This window comes from Hippoglossus hippoglossus, chromosome 10, assembly GCF_009819705.1.
Source record: "Hippoglossus hippoglossus isolate fHipHip1 chromosome 10, fHipHip1.pri, whole genome shotgun sequence".
Taxonomy (NCBI): Eukaryota; Metazoa; Chordata; class Actinopteri; order Pleuronectiformes; family Pleuronectidae; genus Hippoglossus; species Hippoglossus hippoglossus.
In genome coordinates this window covers 26,472,444-26,495,491 of record NC_047160.1, presented here as the reverse complement: position 1 = coordinate 26,495,491, position 23,048 = coordinate 26,472,444, and the positions used below count along the sequence as shown (strand labels likewise).

Here is a 23,048-nt window from a genome sequence, read left to right as displayed (position 1 = left end):
TCCTGGGAGTTTCTGACAGGCTGGAGGAGAACCGCTGGCCCCCATCATCGCCCACCAGAGAGAGGAAGAGGAGAACGAGGGATGATGGAGGAGGAGGAGAGGGAGGAAGGGGGGTGAGAATCCCTGAGGAAGAGCGAGAGGAGTCAGAGAGCAGAGGCCTCTCGTAAGAGAACAAGAGGGGGGAGGAGGAGGGAGGAGGAGGCAGATGGAGGCGTTGCGCTTCACTGAGGAGAACACATGACCACCTCGACCTTTTTCTTTCTAACTTCCCTCCTGTGGATCCCTCTTTCTTTTTCTTCATCTACTTTAAACCATCTCATCAAACTGTCGTCGGTTTTCATTCAAACCTCACCAATGGTTTGACTTCATGAGTTCTACTTTCAGAATATACGACCTCAAGTTTACACAAATTCTTTGATCGGTTAATTGTTTGTTGAGGGAAATAACAGAACATCATTTCCCACGAAAAAGTGTTTATAAAATCATAAAGTAGAGTCATCGTGGTATTTTCTAGACTGACTCGGGTGGTTTTGCAGAAATGGTTGAGAAGCCTTATCTAAACTTATTCTCAGGAGCAGTGAGTGAAATTCACACCTAACAGTGTTGTTATGCTAATCAAAGGCACATTGTTAATTTTATTTTAATGGATGTTGTGTGCTCGGTTTTACGCTTTAAATTTATTCAGCGTTCGGTGTCCTGCAGCATTTCATAATGTTCAGAATATTAATTTCATCCTTCTCTGCGAAACGTTTCATAAAGTGTGTTTCCACATCAGCACTAAACTAAAGATACGTTCTCACTGCCAATGAGTTTACAGGTGATGAAGTACTGACACGAAAACATACATTTAAACGTGGAGGGGAAACTTCGTACAGTAATAACCTGTACGAATAAAAAACACGGTCTAGAAGCGTAAGTAGTTTGCCTCGTGATCCAGTAGAGGGCGATCACTGTCAGCTCGACCTCTTGCCTGCAACACGAATGCATCTGAAAAGCAGAGAACGGATTTGTATTTTGTGTTTTTGCCAAAGTAAACTGCATGTTGGTGTTTACACCTCCTCCCCAGAGTTTGTCTGTTTATCTGATGGGACGTCATCACTTTCTCTAACATTGTGATACAGACCTTTGCTCGATGATTAAAACCAGGCAGGAGACTGATATCTGACTGGATTTAAGGGACAGTTGAGCCTCGGTGGAGATTCGAGCTCTACTCAGTGACATTCTAGTTAATTTAACGTTCATTTGACCGAGTGAAATCACACGAGCTAGTTGCAAACACGCAGCATTCGGAGCCCGGGCTACTTGGAAGTTCCCGTCCCTGCAGATACACACACAAAACTCAGCACTTAACAACCCAAGAGACAAACAGTTTACCAACAATGACACAATGCTGCGCAATTACCATAAAACTCATCAACAGGCACCAGATTATTCATGACTACGTGTTTGCTCCCTCTTTAAAACCTGATTAAATTTGAGTTTAAATTCCTGCTCCGGCTCATTCAGACAGACGGTTGATTGAGGGTGAGTCCGTGTCACTGGTTTTTCAGAGCAGCGGAAATCAGGCTCCTCCATCGGCACAAATTTCCACAATGACCAGAAAATGATTTTATATAAAAAAAAGAACGAACCATTCATGCATAAATACAAGAAACTGACAAAAGGGTTAGAATACACAGTTCTGCTTGTGCGCACTCGGAGTTTCAGTCACATTCTGTGTAGTTCACGTGTTCCTGTAACATACGACGAGGATGATGATGTCATGACACTGGAGTCGAACTGGTGGCCGATAAAGACAGAAAAACCTCAATGACGTGTGTTTGTGTGCGTCTGTTGTGCAGCGATTACTTCAGCTCTCAGACTGATGCAATCAGCAGATAAAGAGGCTGAGAGAGTGTGTGTCTGTGTGTGTGTGTGTGTGTGTCTGTGTGTGTGTGAAGCCAAATACAGTATGTTTGCATGTGGTTTCATCTGGGGAGATGAGTGCACCCCCCCCTCCCCACCCTCTCAACACACACTCTTCATAAATCAGCTTGTTATCCAGTGTCAGGCTGCACCTCTGTCTCTCTCCATCATCTCTCTCTCTCTTTCTCCCATTTCCTACTTTCTGTTCTTCTCCTCCCTCGCTCTACCTTTACTCTTCTTTCCCTCTCTTACTACAAACACGCGCACACAATTCAATCCCACAAACTACACCCCCCCCCACATCCCTCCATTCCCCAAGCTGGGTTTGGTTTTCCTCTTCTTTCCGTCTGTCAGTCCATCCGTCGCAGACAGGAAGTGGGATGCATTAGCTGAGTGAAGACGGGCTGATGGAATTAACATCCATTATCTGACCGTTTACAGGAGGGAGGAGGAGAAGTGAAAGGATAGAGATCCCACCACATGGAGCTCCCTTCCCGCTCCGGAGAGCAGACCACACTCTGCATGTCTGCATCGTGTGTGTGGGCAGAAACAACATGTACCTGCCTCTCAAGCTGCTGTCTGACCTGCACTACAGTCTGGATGTCTTCCTGAAATGTTCCGGAGGGGCTGTATGTGAAAACTCAAATGTCAGAGTGAGTTTGTTTGGATATTTTCCAGAAATGTTTCCACCCAGAGGAAAATCTCTGAATTAGCCTATTTGAGAAAACAGCAGGAAGCTTCCCAGTGAGCGAGTGGACGTGTTGATGAGGTTTCTAACACGTGACGGACGTGAAACTGGAAGAACACAAATATCTCAGGATGAAGAAGAGGAGCCGTACACGTAGAGGAAGGCTTTCAAGGCTGAACCGGCCCGGGGCTAAATGTTCTACATTAACTTAAAGACACGGCATCTACTCTGACAACTGTTTTGAAGTCCAGTGAAATGTCATCAGCTGTGGTTTACCGTAGCTGCAGCTCGGCCCAAACTGCTGCTCGTCCTTATCTCAGAAGTACGAGAAGATGATGAGGGAATGAAAAGTAAAAGTTCACTGGATCACACACACACAACATCCATCCATCTCCATGTTGAAGCTCTAATGTAAAAACCTGACAGTTCATCAACCTCTGGTGCAAGTCAGAGATGTGGCAGTGATGTAAATGGGTTCACCGTCGACCAGCTGTTGCTCCGACCGTGCGATTCCCTGTGCCACATGTCATGAGCATCCATTTGAGACCTGGATTATGTCCAGATTATGTTACTATACGAGGATAATCCACCTTTAAAAGCAGGTGATGCATTAAGAACAGACTGAACCGCTTCTGCAGCTTCATTCCGGCCACGTGCTTGTGTTTAAGTGCAAATGCATCCGTCTCCACATTTAGCAACTAGTCTCACAGAGGCAGGGACAGACCAGAGGACACATCACAGCTTTGGACAAATGTCCGTCCACATGAGCATCAGGAATAATCCCCGTCCATGCCAGCACACCTGACGTAGGCGATGTCACGTGACCGTTCACATGCACTGGTCATGTAATAGACAGGGAGCAGATTGTCTCCTCTGCAGTTGCTGCATAGTTAGAGAAAGAACGAGGAACAGCGATGATGAAACGGGAACAACAACGTCTCCAAACTTCTGCATTTCAGTCTCTGGAAACCTCTGGAGTAGTGTGGACAGCAGGTGTAACAGCAGCAGCACCGATGTGGGTGAGGTGTGGATCAGACCGAGGACTGAATCCTCACACGCACAGAGCATCAGTCGTGTTTTCTGTCTGACTAACTGAAGAGCCATGTGACTGCCGAGCGTAAATAAACAGAAATGAAATGATAGAAGCACTCCAACGTGTCTGAGGCCAGTCAGGTCGTCCCTGCAGCTCCTCATCGCTCTGTCTGAAGCACTTGAGAGCGGCCCGATCAACAATCAGTCACACGGCTGAGTGATCGATTCAGTCGGCAGCGGAGGAAAAACAGGAGGAAACAGCTAAACTGTTCCGCTGAACTGAGCTGAGTCACTTCTTCAAAAAACCCAATTAGGAAAAACATGTGCTGCTGAGCTGCTTCATTATTGCTTGATTAACCATTTAATGATGAACTTAGATTATGACCAGCTGCACGTAGTAACTTTGTTCTGAGTGCTCGCTCCAAAACAAACGGGAAAACAAAAGACATTTGAAATGCAGAGTCGAATCAATAGAACTTTGAGTTCAGTTTGGTTGGAACCAGCAGGGGGGAGACTTCCTAACAGCTGGAGCAATAACAGATGTCATCTGCAGTTTTATTTAAAATGTATAATCAGACTGTGGTGAAGTATTTTTAGTCCAGTGATGAACTTAAGTACAAATGAGAAATATTAATATTTCATAAATCTACTGAACCACATTTATCTGGCAGCTGGTGTATTAGTTATTCTACGAATTACGATTTTACACACAAAATACATCAAGTTTTAGAATATGATGCATTGTTTATACATATACAGTGTATGTGTGTGTGTGTGTAGAGTTTCCTGATAGTACTTTAAAGTTTTCATAATGTTAAGGATCATTTTTATATACTTCTACTCCTGCACCTCTGCTCGTCCCACTGTAGAAATAAAGGTTTAAAGTTTTGAATCAAACACAGAAAGTAAAGAACGTCTGTAGTGGTGTGTGTTAATCCTCAGAAGACCGGCTGTAATCTGTTGACCTCTCTGCTGGTACAACACACACACACAGAGAGAGACACACACACACACACACACACACACACACACACACACACACACACACACACACACACACACACACACACACACACACACAATAACACACACACAAACACACTCACTCTCTTCCTTGGGAAAATACCCGCAGCTAAAACATGTTTGACCATCAAAGTGGAAGATTGTACAACGCTACTATTCCCTCACACTGCAACACACACACACACACACACACACACACACACACACACACACACACACACACACACACACACACACACACACACACACAACATAACCCTGACCTCATTCCAGTGTGTTCGAGAAGATACAGACACTTACACACTCTCCTGCTCTCTATCACTACCTCTTACTCACTCACACACACACACACACACACACAGACACACACACACACTGGGTGGCAGTAGCCTGTAGGCGTGCGAGCAGCTGTGAATAATTGTGTTTACAGATGGCACACGTACGACCTGTGGGCTGAGACAGAAAGAGAGAGAATTGTCTTCTCGCCCTCACAACAGAAGACAGGGATGACATTTAGACCGAGCCTCGCTCGCCCCTCCTCCGTCCCTCTCTCTCCTCTCCGCTCTCTATTTATTTCCCAGTTTCAACTATTTTGCTTCAGTTGGCTTAATTGGCATAAGCAGTAACGAGGCTTTAACAGCCAACGCAGAACAATGAGCAGTGGCACAGCGAAAGAAGATGTGTCTAATTAATCATTTGGCTCCAGAAAGTAGGTAAATTAAGTACTTTATTTATACCAAAGGGAAAATTAGCTTTAAAAGTAAAACAATAAAAAGGCAGCAGCTCTTGTATAATTATCTAAACTGCTTTATACGGTAGGTGTGAGAGGCGGCGGGTAAATAAGTTATGAGAAACTGACAGTCAGGTAACTTCAGTACAAGTCGGCCTATAACAGAGTGAAATAGATAAGTGGACTTTCTGAAAAGTTTTTAAACTAAAGCCACTTTTCCTCTGGTCAGAAAACCCACTAACATCTGGCCTGTGAATGTAAACAGTTACTTCAGTTGTATTGGATTTGGCTGCGATGCTGTTTACCCCCCCCCCCCCCCCAAGTTAAACCTCTGGGTGAACTATCCCTTTAAATGAATTTTCACTGCTCAGTTTTCAATATATCAAAACAAACTGCAACATAAAAGTCATGTTAGCAACATGCACGTTCAAAAGTAAAGCATTGTGTGTGTGTGTGTGTGTGTGTGTGCGTGTGTGTGTGTGTGTGGTGATGTAGCATCACTAGCATCTCTCACAGTCTTTCATATCATCTGCTAGCCAGCTAAGACCTGTTAGCATTACAAATAAGCTGCTTTCCCGTAAAATGATAAACAGGGACAGACACACGATACATCAGCATGCTAACATAATGACAGGCTGACAAAATGCTAACAGCCGAAGTCGTAGGGAATGTGTTGTGTTAGCGTATTCCCTGCTAGCCTCCCTCTGTGGATCTATAAGTGGAGCTGATGGAAGGGTGGGCTCAATATGATTTACATAATTGGGATGTTAATTCGTTAAGCCGTGGGAGTTGATTATGTTGCATATTGATTGTGTTGTGCTGCTGTGAGGTCGCACACCTCTTTAACAAATGTATACACAGCGCAGGGAATTGTGGGAATCTGATTAAAAATACGAGGTTAACATTCCTGCTGATGTGCCGCATTGTGACACAAAGGGCAAAGTGTGTGTGTGTGTGTAATGAAAACTGTTGCCGTGTTTATGTGGCTTTCGTTGTGTGCACGTGTTTGTGCGCCCGCTCCCCTCGAGGCTGATGGATGGATGGAGGGATGGAGGCGGTGAAAAGAGGAGTAGAGGGAGGGGGAACTCCACCTGGTCTTACCGTTCTCCGGGTGCTCCATCTCGCCGATGCTGCCGTCGGGCGTGGTCCGTTCGTAGTGGTCCTCCGGCAGCGCCAGGGGCCCGACCCGCGGCCCCGACGACGACTTGGAGCTGGGGGTCTCCGACTCCTCCAGGCCGCTGTCGTAGTAGCTGTGCTGAGACGCGTCCTGCAGGTCCTGAGCCTGGTTGGCCGTGGAGAAGGTCACTCGGCGGTGGGGGGGCTGTGGTTGGCAGACGGAGAAGAAACAGATTAGTTTGAAGATTCACAAAAGCACTTTAAGTTAAATTTAACACGTGAGATGGTTTTATTATAAATCGGTTCCAGTTTGATCTGATGCAGGTGAATCGGCTTCAATGATTAAAGACGTGAAGTAGAAGCCGGACTGTAAAAATAGCTTCAGTCAAGTCATTTAGACACGTTGGGTCTTCTCATTAAGCCGCTCTGGTCTCGCCGTGACGGATCTGAGTTCCTCTTTGATTCTGCAGCTCACACCACGAAGATCAGTCAACTTTCATCTGGTATCAGTTCTCATCTAATTTCATCTCATCGCTGCTTTTCGTGTCATCTCATCTCTCGTCTTTTCTTCTCAGTGGTTTCATTTATAAAAGACGACGTTGATGTTCTCCTCCCTGACCATCTTCTTCACACGCACTAAACTTAGGAGGAAAATTACTTGATAATCCGAAAAAGAACAGTTGATTTGCAGTGGAAAACATTTTCCCTCTGTGGTTTCAGGCCCAGTTGGTCGAGGCCGTTTCACTGTGATGAATTCAGCGGCAGCAGAGCGACAGATAAACTTCACGTGTAAAGGTTCGACCTCAACAAGGAGCTGCTTCGACACGAGTGGCTTCCCGTTTTGTTTAGCTCATGCAAATGTGCACACACAGAAACACACACACACAGAAACACACACACAGGTGGGCGTGTCCTGCGAATGGTGTCACCAGATTCCAAATGATTGACAACACGAGATAAGCAGCGATGTGCCAGCGGAGGAAGAGGAAGAGGAAGAGGAAGATGCCAACTTGTATGACTGCATCTAAAACACTGAATAAAAAGCTTGAGATGTTTTAAGAGGACAGAGATGCACTGAACGGAAATCAACGATACACAAGATCCATTCTGGTGAGTAACACTGAAAGTCACCACAACAGGAAATATTGTTTCCTCAGGAGAACAAAACTAACAAAAATATGAATCATATTCAATCCGCTGGCCTCAGGTTTTAAGACCCAAACATTAAGTGAAACATCTGACGATTGTTCCTGTTGATGTGAACGAGGACAATGTGCATCTGCTGTAGATTTAACAGCACATGATACCTTCTAAAGCCACTTTCTGTGTTTTTCAAAGCTTTTTAAGACTTTAGAGTCTGTTAATGTGAGTTTTCTGTGGAAGTCTCCAGCATGTGTTTGGCTCCGCTCCCACGTGGCAGCACGTCGTCATGAAGCACATTTGGTTTTAATAGAAGCAGCAGGCCGAACACACTTTACTGCTCCATTTGCTCCATGTGATTCTGCGGGGGGGAAAGTTCCCGTCCGACTTGTATGTGTTTGATGGTTTTGTAATTGAAATTAAATTATCCCCCAGACACCCTGTGCACGTGCAAAGCGCATGCACGCACGCACACACACACACACACACACACACACACACACACAGTGCAATCGCTAAGTGCTGCCAAACAAACAGTGTCCTAATTCAAAGGTACACAGTGCACGGTGAAACGTTTCAATCACACACACACACACACACACACACACACACACACACACCTGACCGACCGGCCCGGGCTGATAACGAGAACCATCCCTGGCTCAGCAGATCCTCCGTCACCATGGCAACCGTGCACTGTCGGGACCCTAAACCAGTTAAACCAGCAGATCAGTGCTCATCATACACTGGGACTGTTTAATGTTGTTATCTCTTTTTTTCACGACAGCTGAACGGTCCCCCCCCCCCCCCCAGCTCGCTGTAGCTCAACACAACCAGCGACGGCGAGGTCACCGTCCACATCGTCTCCTCTGAACACATCTAAATATCAAATCTCACTTTCTGTGGCGGCTGCAGCCGATCGCCTCGTGATTCAGCCGCTTTCTCTGCTGTTTGCATCTCAAATATTTTTGGGGGAAAAAACATTTCAAAATATCTTTCATTCCGATGCCTGGAGGTATAAATAGCCAGAATAAATGTGGCACTGGTGGAAAATGTATAAAAGCGAAACCACAGTGGAGCTGTCCTTTAAACAGCGTGGACACTCTGTGCTGGAGCGGCTTCACAGGCCCAGATCCCCGGTGCTGCCGGCGACGGGCTCGTCTCCAGGTAAACCTCAGCAGATCTGAGCGCTCACACTTCCTGTCTTTATTCTCAGTCGAGTCCCTGAAACTACAGGTGCTCACAGAGGTCAACGCCTCGTTCTTGTATTTGCATAAAAACAGAGGTGTTGTGTAAAGGAAGCTTTTTTTTTTTACTCCATCAAAAATAAATTATTCTTAGATTTTATTTCGTCTCTCACCAGCCAATAAACACCATGATAATAATAAAACCATGATTAATGCGTTTGTTTTTTTTTAAATACAATAATGGTGGCTGGGTTCCATGCAAATTCTCGTCTGTGGTCAAGGCAACAAACACAATTTTGTTCAGGTCAGAGAAAGTCGGTGGTTTTGTTTGAATGTAAGTAAAAAGGCTGAGGTTTCTGTTTTTAACGCGACCGGAATCTTTCCCTCACATTAACAAAGAGCTGCAAGAATCTAAACGACCATAAAACACTGAAATTACTCAAATAGCTTGTTGGAAAACACCTGAAATCCGTCTGTCAACGTTTCACAGTCATGTCCAGAGTCTTCGTACAAATGACTTCCCTCACTGCAGCGATTTAATCCTGTTTACATTGTGTTTCCTTAGAAATGTATAATTTATTGTAAATTACGTTGTAGTCATGAGACAGAAGGGTCTGAATTCAGGGGCCTCGTCTTTTAAAGGCTGCTTTTCAAACACAACCAACAAATGTGAATCTTATTTATCCCAGGATTCATTGCGTACTGGTGCCAGAACGAATTTTGAAAAGAGACAATGGTGCTAAACAACTGGACTCAAACATTATGTTTTAATGAAAGTATCAGGCTTTCACTCAAATCCTCTGTCGAGCAGAGTGTCTGATTTCAGCTCAGCCGTCACAGTGAATTGAGACAAAGCTTCAGTTGAACTGATGCGTGTAATTTTTGTTTTGCAGTATTTGTGATGTGACATTTAAACTGAGTCTCTCCACGTCCAGTGTTTGCCTGAAAAAGATTTTAAAAGAAAGATTCAAGTTTGCTGTTGGAAGATATTGGAGCGTGAGGCAGAGAACATGTGACGTGTTGAGGTGAAAGATGCAAACGCAGCAGTTTGTTGATTTTAAAGCAAACAGAAGTGATTGTCAGCGTCGCACATTCAGTTTGTTCCTCAACACAAAACACACAAGGGGAACAAAGTGAGTGTGTTCATCATGAAATCTGCTTCCAGCTTCCTCTGCAGTTCACTGTGTGAGCGTGAGGAAATAAATCACATCTATATTTACATGAAGAGAGAAATGAAGCGGATCAAATCGTTTTGATCCCTCTCATGCCTGTCAGTCACCTCCAGCACACACACACAGACACACACACACACACACAGACACACACACACACACACACACACAGCCGCCAAATCCTTGTTTTTTTCCTCTTTTGCGTTTCTCTGCCCGTGTGTGTTTATGTGTTTGTTTGCTGGAAATAGAAACGCCACCTCAGCAGGTTGCATTATGGGAAAGTGGAGCAGATCAGAGCCTCCGCCCAGCTGCCCTACACCCGCCGCCATCTTGAGCCCACACGGGGCGTCCTCTTCTTCTAGGTCGCCGTCGCAGGGCGGACAAAATGGCCACTTAAAGACACTTCCCCGCTGCCTTATTGTCCTGACGAACTCCACCACTACAACTGCAGGTGAAGACGAGGTGGAGACCTCCAGACTGAACACCTGAACACTAGAGAGCTGCCTACTTAGCCTAACTGCTGTCTGACCTCAGAACAGCTGGTTAGTATAGTCATCACAGTACAAACCAATTTACAACCTGCATCATGTGTACTACGATTTCAGCCTTTTAATCCAGTAAGGTTTACACCTCAAATCCTTTGTTTTGTGCAGCCGAGCAGATTCATTGTTTCTTTCACCCATGTGACACTGAGTTTTAAAAGTTTTCCAGAAGCAGCAACAACTTCAAACCGGTCTGACGGTGGAATCCAGCCTTGAAACCTTTTGGGTCTAACGATCTAACAGTAGTGCAGCATTACGTGAACCATCCGCTTCACAGCTTAAAATGATAACGTTTTAATTTCACATGATATTTTACGATTTCTAAACATTTTATTCACAAAGCAGAAAGTTTTTATTTTTTATTTGTCCTCCATTTTCAGCTGTTTATATTCTCCGCCTGGACCCTCCAAACAAAAATAATAACCATGTTCATCGAATACATTGTGAAGATGATGAAGGTCAGTAATTAAGAATTCAAGGGAGAAGAGCTCATCACGGCCTCGTTCCTCCGCAGCAAACTGTTAATGCTGCACTTTGACGGAAAGTTTAGAATCATTTCTCCACTGAAGAATATTTAGTCGTCTGCGGGCAAAGATGCACAAATGCAATTTTATGTAAAACAAGGAGGCATGATGAGCCACTTTTCCTTGAATCCATAATAACTGACCTTCATCGGCATCAGTGCGTGAAACGCAGAGGTCATGAATATGCAGCCGAGTCCGTCGTGCAGAATTAAAGAAGCTTAAAGTGGAGGAGAGGCGACACGGGATGGAAGCAGCATATGATCTGTCATTCTGTCGGTGACAGGAAAACTGGAGGAAGAGAATCGACCCAGAAGAAACAAAAAGATGAATAACAAAAGAATTCATGGAGATAAAGATGAGGGAGGAGGAGGAGGCACTTCATGCATATTCAGTTTCCAATATTATTCTGTTTAGGTGTAACGGGAAGAGGAGGAGGAGGTAAATTAAGGAGAGCGAGAAGAAGGAGTGGAATACAAAGGAAGGAGCTGAAGAAGAGGAGATGAAGGGGGTTAAGCAGAATATCAAGGATGAAAAAGGAAGGGGAGGAAGAGGGCAAAGAAGAGTAGAAAAAGAGGAGTGGAACAAAAAAGAGCAAGAGCAGGAGGGAGATGAAGAAAGGGAGAGAACGGAGAGAAGAATGAGAAAAGGAGAATAATATGGAGGGGAAAAAGAAAGTGGGAGTAGGAGAAAGGTGGATGAGGAGGAGGATGAAGGAAGACAGGAGAGGAAGAGAAGGAGAAATGGAGAGAAGAAGCGAAGAAGAGCTTGAGGAGTAGAAGGAAAAGGAGCAGTCAATGAAGCAGTGGGAAGGTGTGGATGGGGATGAAAGAAAATCGTAAGGAAAAGAGGAGAAGGAGAAATATAAGAAAAGAGGGTGAGTGGGAGGGAGAAAATGAGGAGGAAGCTGAAAGAGGAGAAATCCGAGCAGGAGGATGAGGGGAAGATGAGGGAGGCAGTGGATGAAGTGAAAGGAGGAGGACAGGGAGGAAGAAGAGCACAAGAGAGAAACTGAGGATAGGAGGAGTAAGAGTGAGAGAAGGAGGAGATGCAAGAGGAAGAGGAGGGAGACGTGAGTGTGTAAAAACGAATGAAATGAGAGGACTGAGAGAAAGAGGGAGGAATGAAAGAAAGATAACGAAAGGGAGGAACAGGAGGGATGTGTGGGTTCAGCCGGTTAAGAAGAACTGGAGTCTCCCTCCTGCTCCTCATCCTCCTGCAGGAGGTGATAGAGGGAGAGGAGGAGGAAAAGGAGTGGGAGGAGGAAGAAGAGGAGAGGGAGGAGGAAGCCTTCACTGGGCCACATTGTTCAGAGATGATTAAAAACCAGCGAGAGGAGAAACGCACAACGCCTCGCTGGCTGTTTGTCAGCTGAGACACGGAGAGGGAGATAACTGAGAGAGGGAGTGTGTGTGTGTGTGTGTGTGTGTGTGTGTGTGTGTGTGTGTGTGTGTGTGTGTGTGTGTGTGTGTGTGTGTGTGTGTGTGTGTGTGTGTGTGAGATCCTCATTACCTCCCTCTGTGGGAGATAAGAGGGTGTGAGGCTGCATTGTGCATGCTTATAAAAGTCTGTCCTTATCAAGTATGCATGCACACACACACAGAGACTAACACCAACAACACACACTCTCCCTCTCACACACACACACGCGCGCACACACTCGGCCCACGTGAAGTGCGGCTGCCAGCAATAATTCGACACAACTGTGTTGAATCCGAGTGGAGAATGAATGAGGAGTGGAAAATAAATGGAGAGAGTGAAAGAGAAGAGGTGGAGAGACGGCGAGAGGGGAGAGAGAGGGAGAGGGAGAGAAGGGAGATATATATATATATATATATATATATATATATATATATATATACATACCCACACACACGGAGACTGAACATCTGCCTGCAGCTGTTGCAGGTTTAATTTGCACCACTTCGAGCAAGGCAGCAATAGAACACGTTGCTTCTGATCATTAAACGTTGTTGAATTAGTTTTTGATCGGATGAACAGAAATGAGATTAAATCAGCTTTAGTATGTGTCCATGTACTTCAGTGTATTTATTTGTGACTGGGTTTGTTTCTCCTACATCGTAATACAATCATAATACAATTCAGGATTACATTTTGTTACTTATGACACAATTCAGAGGCTTATTTTAGGAAAAACTTCTGATCCTGATTGTATTTTCATCATACGAACGTTTTGGAGCCCGACAGATTTATCAGCTGTCGTATAAAAATCGGACGATGTGAGACTTTCACAGACATACAATATCAGTGTTTTATTGCTGACATGAAAAACTTTATTTAACAGAATAAATTATGCAGAAAAGTTGTGAATTTATGCTCAAAAGCATCCCGACTGTATTTTCATATCGGGACGTTGGTTTGTAATATTCAGTTCACTGTATCCTGGCTTCACAAATACTACGTTCATGTGCTGATGCTCGGTTTCTTTGTCTGAACTGAAACAAGCTGTATCACTGCATCTGTCACTCAGCATCACTCTGCCTCATATCAACACACACACACACACACACACACACACACACACACACACACACACAGAGAGACTCACACACAAACACACACACACACACACACACACAAAGATGAAACAGGTCAGCTGAGTCTCTCATCTGGTTCCCGGAGTTTAATCGTGCGCCTGCATTCCTTTGCCCTCAGGTGTGCGTGTGTGTGTGTGCGTGTGTGTGTGTGTGTGTGTGTGTGTGTGTGTGTGTGTGTGTGTGTGTCTGTTGCCACTGAGCCAGTAAATCTAGTGTTATACTGGCAGAGCACATGGAGCTATAACTCTGGAGCACACTCACTTCAAGCATCTCACAAACACACATCAGTCATGTCCTCAGGTAAACTACAGTGTTGCTGAGAAGAGAACCACACACCCACACACACACACACACACACACACACATGATTTGATGGGGGGGGGGGGGTGAAACAGACACTGACGCAGCATCCAATGAACTCCACAGTGGCAGTGACACTGACACACTCACACTCAAACACATCAGAGAAATGAACGTGAATAAATCTTCTTCCGCTTGTATTTTTCCAATTTGCTGCCTCGCTGCTCCCTCACGCAGCCGGCGCTCAAACCCCCGACGAAGTGAGCGCCGCGCTGACGGGTGACGTGCGGACGGTAACACCCCCCCCGAAGTGACCCGTGGTGGAGTCCAGCGGGGCGCGGTGAGGGAGGCGGGGCGGAGGGTGTCATGTTTGTGCGCGGTTGCTGTATTTCTGTACGTATGTGCACTTGAAAAGTTGCTGATGTGTTTGATGTGTCAGTTAAATCAGTGAATAACAACAAGACGAGTGTTTTTCTTTGTGTTCGCTGATACAGAGGAAGGTTCAGAGGAGAACGTCACATGATCCCAGTCTGAGCTTCACTCATCCGTACTTCAATGAGAAGCCGTTAGTGCATCAAAACCACAACTAGATACAGATGGATGCCGTCAGCTTGTTGCTCAGGCTAACCCATGACTGCTCCCTCAAGTGAAACCAAAGTGCAGAACAGATCATGGAACACATGCTCGACCAATCAGGAGTCAGTCTCAGCTGTCAATCAAGACGTCTCAGCTCGTTTTTTCAAATAACTGATGAAAACCAAACTTATAAGAAACATAAACTACTTTAAACTACTGCTAACACCAACTTAATTAACTATCTTTGCTTCTGTGTGTTTTACGTTTTCTGTTTTATAATAAATGATCTTCTTTAACCTGTCGGACATTCATATATTCTACATATTTATATGACCTGAGGTTTTCTGTGTATTTCCAGCTGCCAGATATTTCTCCTTGCGTTTCTCTCCTGACAGTCGGTGCACGTTTGCTGGTCGTGTTTACGCGTGTGCACGTCTTGTGATTTACAGAAAAGGGCTTTTCCCTAAGTTTCATAATGAGCAGGAGAAACTTTAGATTCAACTGAGGCAGAGGAAGAAAAAGTGGGATGAAGTGGTTTCCAGCTGACAGCTCTGGTATGTTAATCCCTAAAAACACCTCCCTTCCTCTCCTCCTCCTCCTCCTCCTCCTCCTCCTCCTCTTCCTCCTCCTGCAGTCAGGAATGCTGCAGCAGGTTATAATTGGCTCCAGGACAGAGCGAGGGAGGATGAAAGAATGAAAGAAAGGTGGAGTGATAAAAAAAAAAGACATAGAGAGGGAGATGTGAGCGAGGGGATTTGGTTTTGATTTGCTCGGCTGTCGTCCAGCACCGATATGGAGAAGAGTTGAGGGGGGGAGGGGGGGGGGGTAATGCACAGAGAAAGAAGAAAGTACGATTTCCAGTTTGATGTGTTGGGTGATGACTCAGAAATCTGCAGCGTAAATCTCTTATCGCCTCTAATTCTGGTGGAAGACCTCAGAATACTATGGGGTGTATTCAGAAATAGCAGGACGCCACACAAAGTGGGTCAATTTTACATTTCTGCTCATAAATCAGAGACGTTTAAAGAGAATGAGCCGGTTCTGAAATAGAGCAGTGGAATTACACATTCATTTCATTTTTAAACAAACGCCGTGAGGAAAGTGAACCAGGCCTCAGATAAATCTAAATCTGACGCACCAGCAAATATGTTGTCGAAGCAACACTGCAACATTTTCACATTTAAACCAGCAGCTTCAAAATGAGTTGATGGTTGAACGTGGAGAAAGTTTCCTCCTTCGCTCCCTGAGCGTCTGTTCTCTGTGACTCTGCTGAGTGGGTTCCATCTCCTGTGAGAAGAACTGACTGAGAGTCAGCTTTAACTGTCACAACCAGCTGCAGCTGAAGAGTGAAGCTGAACCGAGATCAGTTAAAAACACTCTGAAGTTATTAAAAACCAGAGTTTATCTCCAATATTCAGCAGGAAACTTTGAAACATGAAGGATTCTGAACAGAGTTCGGTGGATTTGTTACAGCTGCAGCTCTTCTGGTTCAGGAAGCAGAGGATCATGGGTAATCTCCAGGGTTCAGTTGCCCAACCTAATAAATCACATGTGGCTGCAGGGGGCGCTGTAGCTCAGTCAAACCTATATAATATTGCTTTAAAATATAATTCAGCCAGTGCCGATGTGTATTTACATTTGTCTCTTTTGTTTTTATTCTAGGGAAACTCAAAATCGTTGTATAGAAATAACGGAAGCATCATAAATCTAACCAAACAACTTTTAACGTGACTTTCATTCACGTGACAGTTTGGGTTGTTATGGTAACACTTCCTCAGAGTCTGCAGTCGACAACTGACCAGAAAAACACAACACAACACAACACTGATGCCACAGCTGCCGAATGTTACCAATGTTCCATGTGTCCTATGACTGTGTCTAGGTAAACATGACACAGACAATTCAACACTTTGAAACTTTCATTAGATTCATTTGAATTAATTTTCATGAAAAAGATGAAACCATAAAACTCTGCTGCAGGTTTAGAGATGATTAAGACATTTTTCAAGGTAGAACGGCAACTGTTTTTCATATTTGTTAAACTGCCACACACACACACACGCACACGCACACGCACACACACACACACACACACACACTCAGTGGGAGTCTATGTGGGGCAGTTGGTATTCCCAGGCTGAGGTCAGGAGGAGGGTGTGGACGAGCATCGTGGGGGGAGTCTATGTATTTTTCCCTTTTTGCCTTCACTGTCTCCTCAACCCATCACTCACACACACACACACACACCCTCAAACACACACACACACACACACACACACACACACACACACCCTCAAACAGACACACACACACACACACACACAGACTTCAAAAAGGATGACAGGGTTTTTTCATCCATCTCTTTTGAATTTCATTCACAGACGTCGAGATTTGAAATCCTGAGAGACAGAGAGAGAGAGCTCCCACTCTTTGTGGCTGTGCGTGTGTGTGTGTGTGTGTGTGTGCGTGTGTGTGTCTGTGTGTGTGTGTGTGTTGATTTTGAGTTAACATCACCACACACACTGCTGTTAGTCCAGTCAGCAGCAGGGTCAAAGGTCAACCAGTCGTTCTGCTTGAGTAGGACTTTTCTCCTGTTTTTAGAGTCACATGGTTACTAATTACATTCATGACACAAATTACCCATCATCCTTTGAGGTAGGCCACACTGAACTTTCTGGTTTAAAAAAATGCTCTTGGATTTATTTCGAATCATTAAAAGACAAAGACGCGACCTGATGTTTTGCCTTAGACGTCATCTCGTTTATTTTTTATTATCTTATAATTATGCAAACATAACTTTTAGGTAGAATGTAAAAGCGCTGCTCTGCTTTGAATTCCTACTTCTACACGATTTCAGCCTCACGTGAGACTGTGACACACACACCACCCCCCCAGGTTTACAGAGAGCAGTGCATCATGGGTTGTTTACAGCCCTAAATGTTGCCCGTCCAGTTTTTGGGGTATTTATCGACCAGCAGGAGCTTCTGGAGGCTGATGTGTGACATGTTTTACTACAACAGAGGAACTCCGGCTACACACGTGTGCGATTTACCTCCTGCTTTTATTTCATGTCGTATTTCATGTCGTTGAAACAGGACCGTCCTCGTGGCAGATATATGTTCTCTGTGCGATCCCGTGATGTGGAAGCGTGTATATTACATGACGACACGATGGTGGAAACATGCGAGAACCAACGTCCCCAGTCGACGCTCAGACACGGACTCACGGCTGCCGCTGGTTAATGACCTCGACTGAAACACGTTCTCGCCTCAGTGAGCATCACTGCTGTTTACACTAATACCCTGACACACATGTATGTAAACAACACACGTGTGGCGTCTGTTCACATGCCTGTGACATGATTCTGTATTAAATTACATGTTGGATTTATTAACAGGTTTGGGATTATTGGGAATTAGTGGATTAGCGGCTTGTTTCTATGGATTCTTATTATATCTGCAGGGGAAGTGTGCAGCCTTTTTAGCATAATAATAAAACAATAGAATAGCATGTGCTGTGCATGTGGTTTCGTGAGCGTGCACGTCCCATGAGCTGAGGTTTCTCCTTCACTTCCATCTGCACGGCCCAGTCCCTCTCTCTCTCTCTCCCTCTGTACTTTGAGATCATAAATCACAGCAACTCTCAGGACGTCTGTCTACAGCTCAGCTATTGTGAAGGGATCTGTTACTGATTGTGTGTGTGCGTGCACGAGCAGGTGAACGAGGACGCCTGGGGAGGTGAGGGGCCATATGCATGCATTGGAGTCGTAAAAATAGTCATGGCGGAGCGGGGAGCGACGAGGACTGCTCAGGTCGGGTCGATTGTCTGGAAACAATAGAGGGAAGGAAAACGCTGACGGACCGCCGTGCTGCATCCAGTGTTTTCTGTGTTTGTGAGTGAGGAGCTTCGGCTGTGGGAATAAATAATGTCCAGATACGGAGACAGGAAGAGGGACACTCTGCAAACATTTCAGCAGAGCAGCCACATCATTATTTCTTTATTTAATGGATGGATGGAACAGATGCATCGAGGAGGGGAATTTATTCATTTTTCTTCAGTTCTCTGTCAATAGTTTCAGGCTACATCCAAACTCGGGCTGCAAATATCTGTCCAAACCCGAACAAGCCCGAGACAGAAGTAAGTGAGTCCAACCTCAATCTGTTCTCAGCAGTTAGGAACATGTGCAGTGGAAACGCAACGTGACCGATCCCCAATCCAACCGGAATATCATTTACAGAATTAGTCTGAAGTCTGAAACATCTATTTCTGTATTTTTTACAAACTGAATTTCATCTTCGTTTATTTTAGTCACGTAGGAGATGATGAAATATGAAAATCCCAGATACCTGGATATGCAAAATAAAACCTCAATGTCCAACAACTAATTTCAAGCAGGAAGGTTTACATCTGCTTTGCAACACGAGGTAATGGGTTTAAAACTAACGAGCTCTGCAGGAAAATATGACTCAGTGAATGTACACATGCACAGCCATGTTTCCATATTCACCCATTATTAGCTAACAGCTAGCAGAGGGCCAGTTAGCCTGCTCCAGGTGGTTTGTCTTTCTGTCCGTCTGTGTTGGCCAGTGGAGCGGCGGCCTGTTAGCCGGTTAGCCGCTGGGCTTCATGGAAACAGACGTCTCTACAGGAACGAGGTGGACACTGGCCAGAGTTCATTAGCATCCAGTCTGGATTAGCTGCTAGCTTGCCAAGACTGCTGCAGCTAGCCAAAAGAGACAACAGGCCCATAGGGAATGAGCGGACAGGCTAATGCTATCGCTAACGCCAAGTCTAATCGGCAGCAGCAGACAGGAGGAGAGGCAGAGAGGAAGATGGAAGGAGGAAGATGGAGGAGGAAGATGGAGGAGGAAGATGGAAGATGGAAGGAGGAAGATGGAGGAAGATGGAAAGAGGAAGATGGAGGAGGAAGATGGAGGAAGATGGAAAGAGGAAGAGGGATAAAGATGGAAGAAGGAAGATGGAGGAAGATGGAAGAAGATGGAAGAAGGAAGACAGCTGGAGGAACAACAGCAGTTCCTCCTGAATCACAATGAAGCAACAAAACCTCAATTTAATGATGTCGACACGATCAATCAGAGAAAAGTAGACTGAATCCAACAATGGAGCAAAGGGTGAAAACCAAACGGAGAAACATTCCAGAGATTTGGGCTGATGTGAATCATCGGACACCTCAGACACAAAAGAGAAGCCAGATAATCCAGACAAGTTACATTCCTGAAACTCTTCAGATCAGCTCCCGTGCAGTTTCGTCATTTAAGAGCAACAGTAGATTCCGACCTGAAATCTGAGGAGCGTGAGACAAACAACGCGATCGGCAATGATCGTCTCCAGCTCCAGCAGGTTCCTCTTGTCTGTACCACATCTCCATTCAGACATATGACACGTGGACATTAATAGTCACGTCATTGTTAAGTGTAATATCCATTCTGAGCAATAGCAAACAGCCACTTCTCTGTTGTAAAGAACTATTTTGTGTCTTCTGTTGGATTTTAAACAGGTGAGTGACAAACAACAACACAAACATTTCAGTTACTGCAGCTCCACATGTACACACACACACACACACACACACACACACACACACACACACACACACACACCCCAGGACCTGAATGCTACTCTGACCCCACCACACCCACACAAACACACCTCTAACTGCCCCCACCCCCGCTCCCACCTGACGAGTCTTTAACCCTCAAACACCAACAACACAACAGCCTCCCACCTGCAGAGTAACTGACCTTTGACACACTGAGCAGGTGTGTGGGAAATGACACACACACACACACACACACATTTCCCTCTCATTGTGTTACCAGAGTTCCTGCACAACCTGCCCAAAGTGTCATGTTAAAGGAATCTCAACAATCTGATCAGTGTGTGTCTGTGTGTGTCTAACTGGCTGGTTTAAGATATGAATCAGCTCCGTGACTCAGTGCGTGAGACACAAAGTGCAGAATGTAAAAATAATGAATGAATAACAGCCAGTTAGTTTGTTTTAGTTTGAGTAGAAAGAAAAACGTTCTTATTTTTATCGTTATCGTTAACGTCATCAAAATTATATCCAACCAACGATGTTTGTACATAAAACATCGGTGGAAAAATCCTTAAACTAACCTGTTGAAACTGAAATGCTCCTTTTAAAAGGACCGGCACCATTTCTTCACGGCCCCTAACCGTGTGTGTGAGAATGTGTGTGTTTGTGTGTTTGTGTGTGTGTGTGTGTGTTTGCCTACTACAGAAAGGTAAAAGGTCGGCAGCCAGCTGTAACCGTGCCAACAGGAACAGGACCAACAGGCTGTTGCCGTAGAGACACACAAAAGCACGAGTCGGGCAGTGAGGTTTACAGGGACGTTGTGTATCACAAGTGTTTGTGATGCCTCAGATATCGTCTGTTGTGTGTTATCACGATTGTTTTATGTGACAGTGAATGCAGCGATTAACGAGTGAGTTTAATAACGAGTTGAGCGACACGAGACAAAGACTTCATGATACAGAGGAAGACAAATTAAACCCACGCCTACAGAACTATTCAATTATCTTCTATCTGTGTTTGTGTGCGTGTGTGTGGTGAAACGCCTCCATTAAAGGAACAGTCCAACATTTTGTGAATCCTGTTTATCGACGCTGAGTGTCAATTTGTTTGTGACATGACAATTCCTAAATCAACATTTTCAACTACACGCAGACTGTACCTCAGACAATTTCAGATTTGATCCAAGTTGTCACTTTCACTTCCCGGCAGCAGCAGTTACCTGGTAAACGTCACTCGTGGCTTCAGCTCATTCACAATTAAAAAAATGGTAAAATACAAATAAATGGCGCTGGGCTAGCAGTTTCCCTCTGGCTCTATCTTAACCTATCAAACTCATATCCATCCCCGGACCCGACGCGGAGGAAAAACAGCTAATGAGGATTTCACAAAATGTCGGATTGAAGAATGATCACGAGGAAGAACTTAAGTGAAAGTGTCAGCCCAGAGAAACACACACACACACACGGAAACACACACTTTCACTGAGCCAAAAACAAGAGTAACAGCATCGACGCTGGTAAGGACACTTGCACCGTAAGTCACACGCACACACGTACATGCACGCGCACACACACACACACACACACACACACACACTCAGTAGTATCAGTGTATTAATATTCAGTCGGTACAGTAGCAGTGTTTACACAGAGAGAGAGAGAGAGAGAGAGAGAATGAGACAGTGATGGAGGACAGCTCGCTCGCCCGGTCCTTGCTCAGCCTCTCAATTACCTCTGACTGTGATTAATACATCAGACTGCATTAGCCTCTTTCTCTTTTTCCTCATCCCTTCTTCTCCTCTCTCTCCTCGGCTCACTTCAGCCCTCGTTAGTGTCCCTCCTCCTCCTCCTCCTCCTCCACCTCCACCTCCTCCTCCTCCTCCTCCTCCTCCATGTTTTCCTCCGCAGTCGAATAGAAAAACAAACTTTATTCGTCCAGCTGAGGAATGTGTTGATTGGTTTTGGCGGGACTGGTTTGTGGTATTGGGACCAGTGGTTTTTTCAGGAGGAGGTGGGGGTTAGTGGGCGGGGTCATGAGAACGTTTAATTGTGGCTAACCGAGCGGCGGCGTTCCAGAGACGCTGTAATGACAGAGAGCTGGGCAGAAAGATGGCGCCTCCGCTGGGAAACACGTAAACATGATGATTGCTGTTTCCGTTTATTGCTGTGTGAACCGTCAGCTGCTCGGCCGTTAAATTGATTATGTTCTTATATCTAATTTATCTGTTTAATAAGTTTGAAACTCACGGTGCCACCCTCAGCCACATCGTACTGCACCAGGCAATATTACACAACAACTTATCATGTCACTTCATATGAGGATAGATCATAACATAAAACCACACAATGTACCAGATCTACCACAGGAGTTTCTGCAGGTTTCAAAAAGTTGAATTTCATACTTTTTCAGACTATAACGAATTATAATTATATATGAAATAAGAAGAATAAAACAACACATATTTAAGATATTTTAAGGCCTAAAATTCAGATTATAGAATTTTAGACTTTTTCAGAGTTTAATCCCTCAATTGTGTCTCGTCCGTTTCAATATCAAACTGCATTTCGATGTATTTTATCTTGTTTGTTGTGTTACAATAAATAAAATACACATCTCTACACTCACTGACCTAAAGCCACAGATCTAATGCATTACAAAATAATGTTTTTAATAATTTCATCAACATTAAGGTTTATTCTATTAGTAAATATCTTATAACTGTTTTTATAAAACTATTTACATCTGGGTGATAACAGCAACGTGAACCTGATTTCAGTCGTTCAGTTTGATTTAAACCAGCTGCTGCCGCTCACTTCCTCTGCTCTATAACGTCGCCACCCCTCATGGGTGTGTGTGTCTGTGTGTGAGTGTGGGTGTGTGTGTGTGTGTGTGTCTGTGTGTGAGTGTGACAGTGTGTGTGTGTGTTTGTGTGTGTGGGGTCCAATGTTAAATTGAGGAGGCTATCGATACGATGGCATCGTTCCCACAACTTCCTGTTTGA

The 23,048-nt window shown here is 44.7% G+C and overlaps 1 protein-coding gene across 5 annotated transcripts in view; it reads right to left on the bottom strand.

Moving 5' to 3' along the window:
• LOC117768925 (protocadherin-1-like) overlaps positions 1-23,048 on the bottom strand; it is a 158,392-nt gene that overhangs the window by 69,198 nt on the left and 66,146 nt on the right. For 4 of the 5 annotated variants that reach the window (XM_034597416.1, XM_034597419.1, XM_034597418.1 and 1 more), the window contains exon 4: positions 6,480-6,699. In XM_034597416.1, coding sequence (XP_034453307.1) covers positions 6,480-6,699 — 220 coding nt within the window. Of the gene's footprint in view, positions 1-6,469; positions 6,700-23,048 lie in introns of all 5 variants that reach the window. The other variant, XM_034597420.1, reaches the window with a different exon arrangement.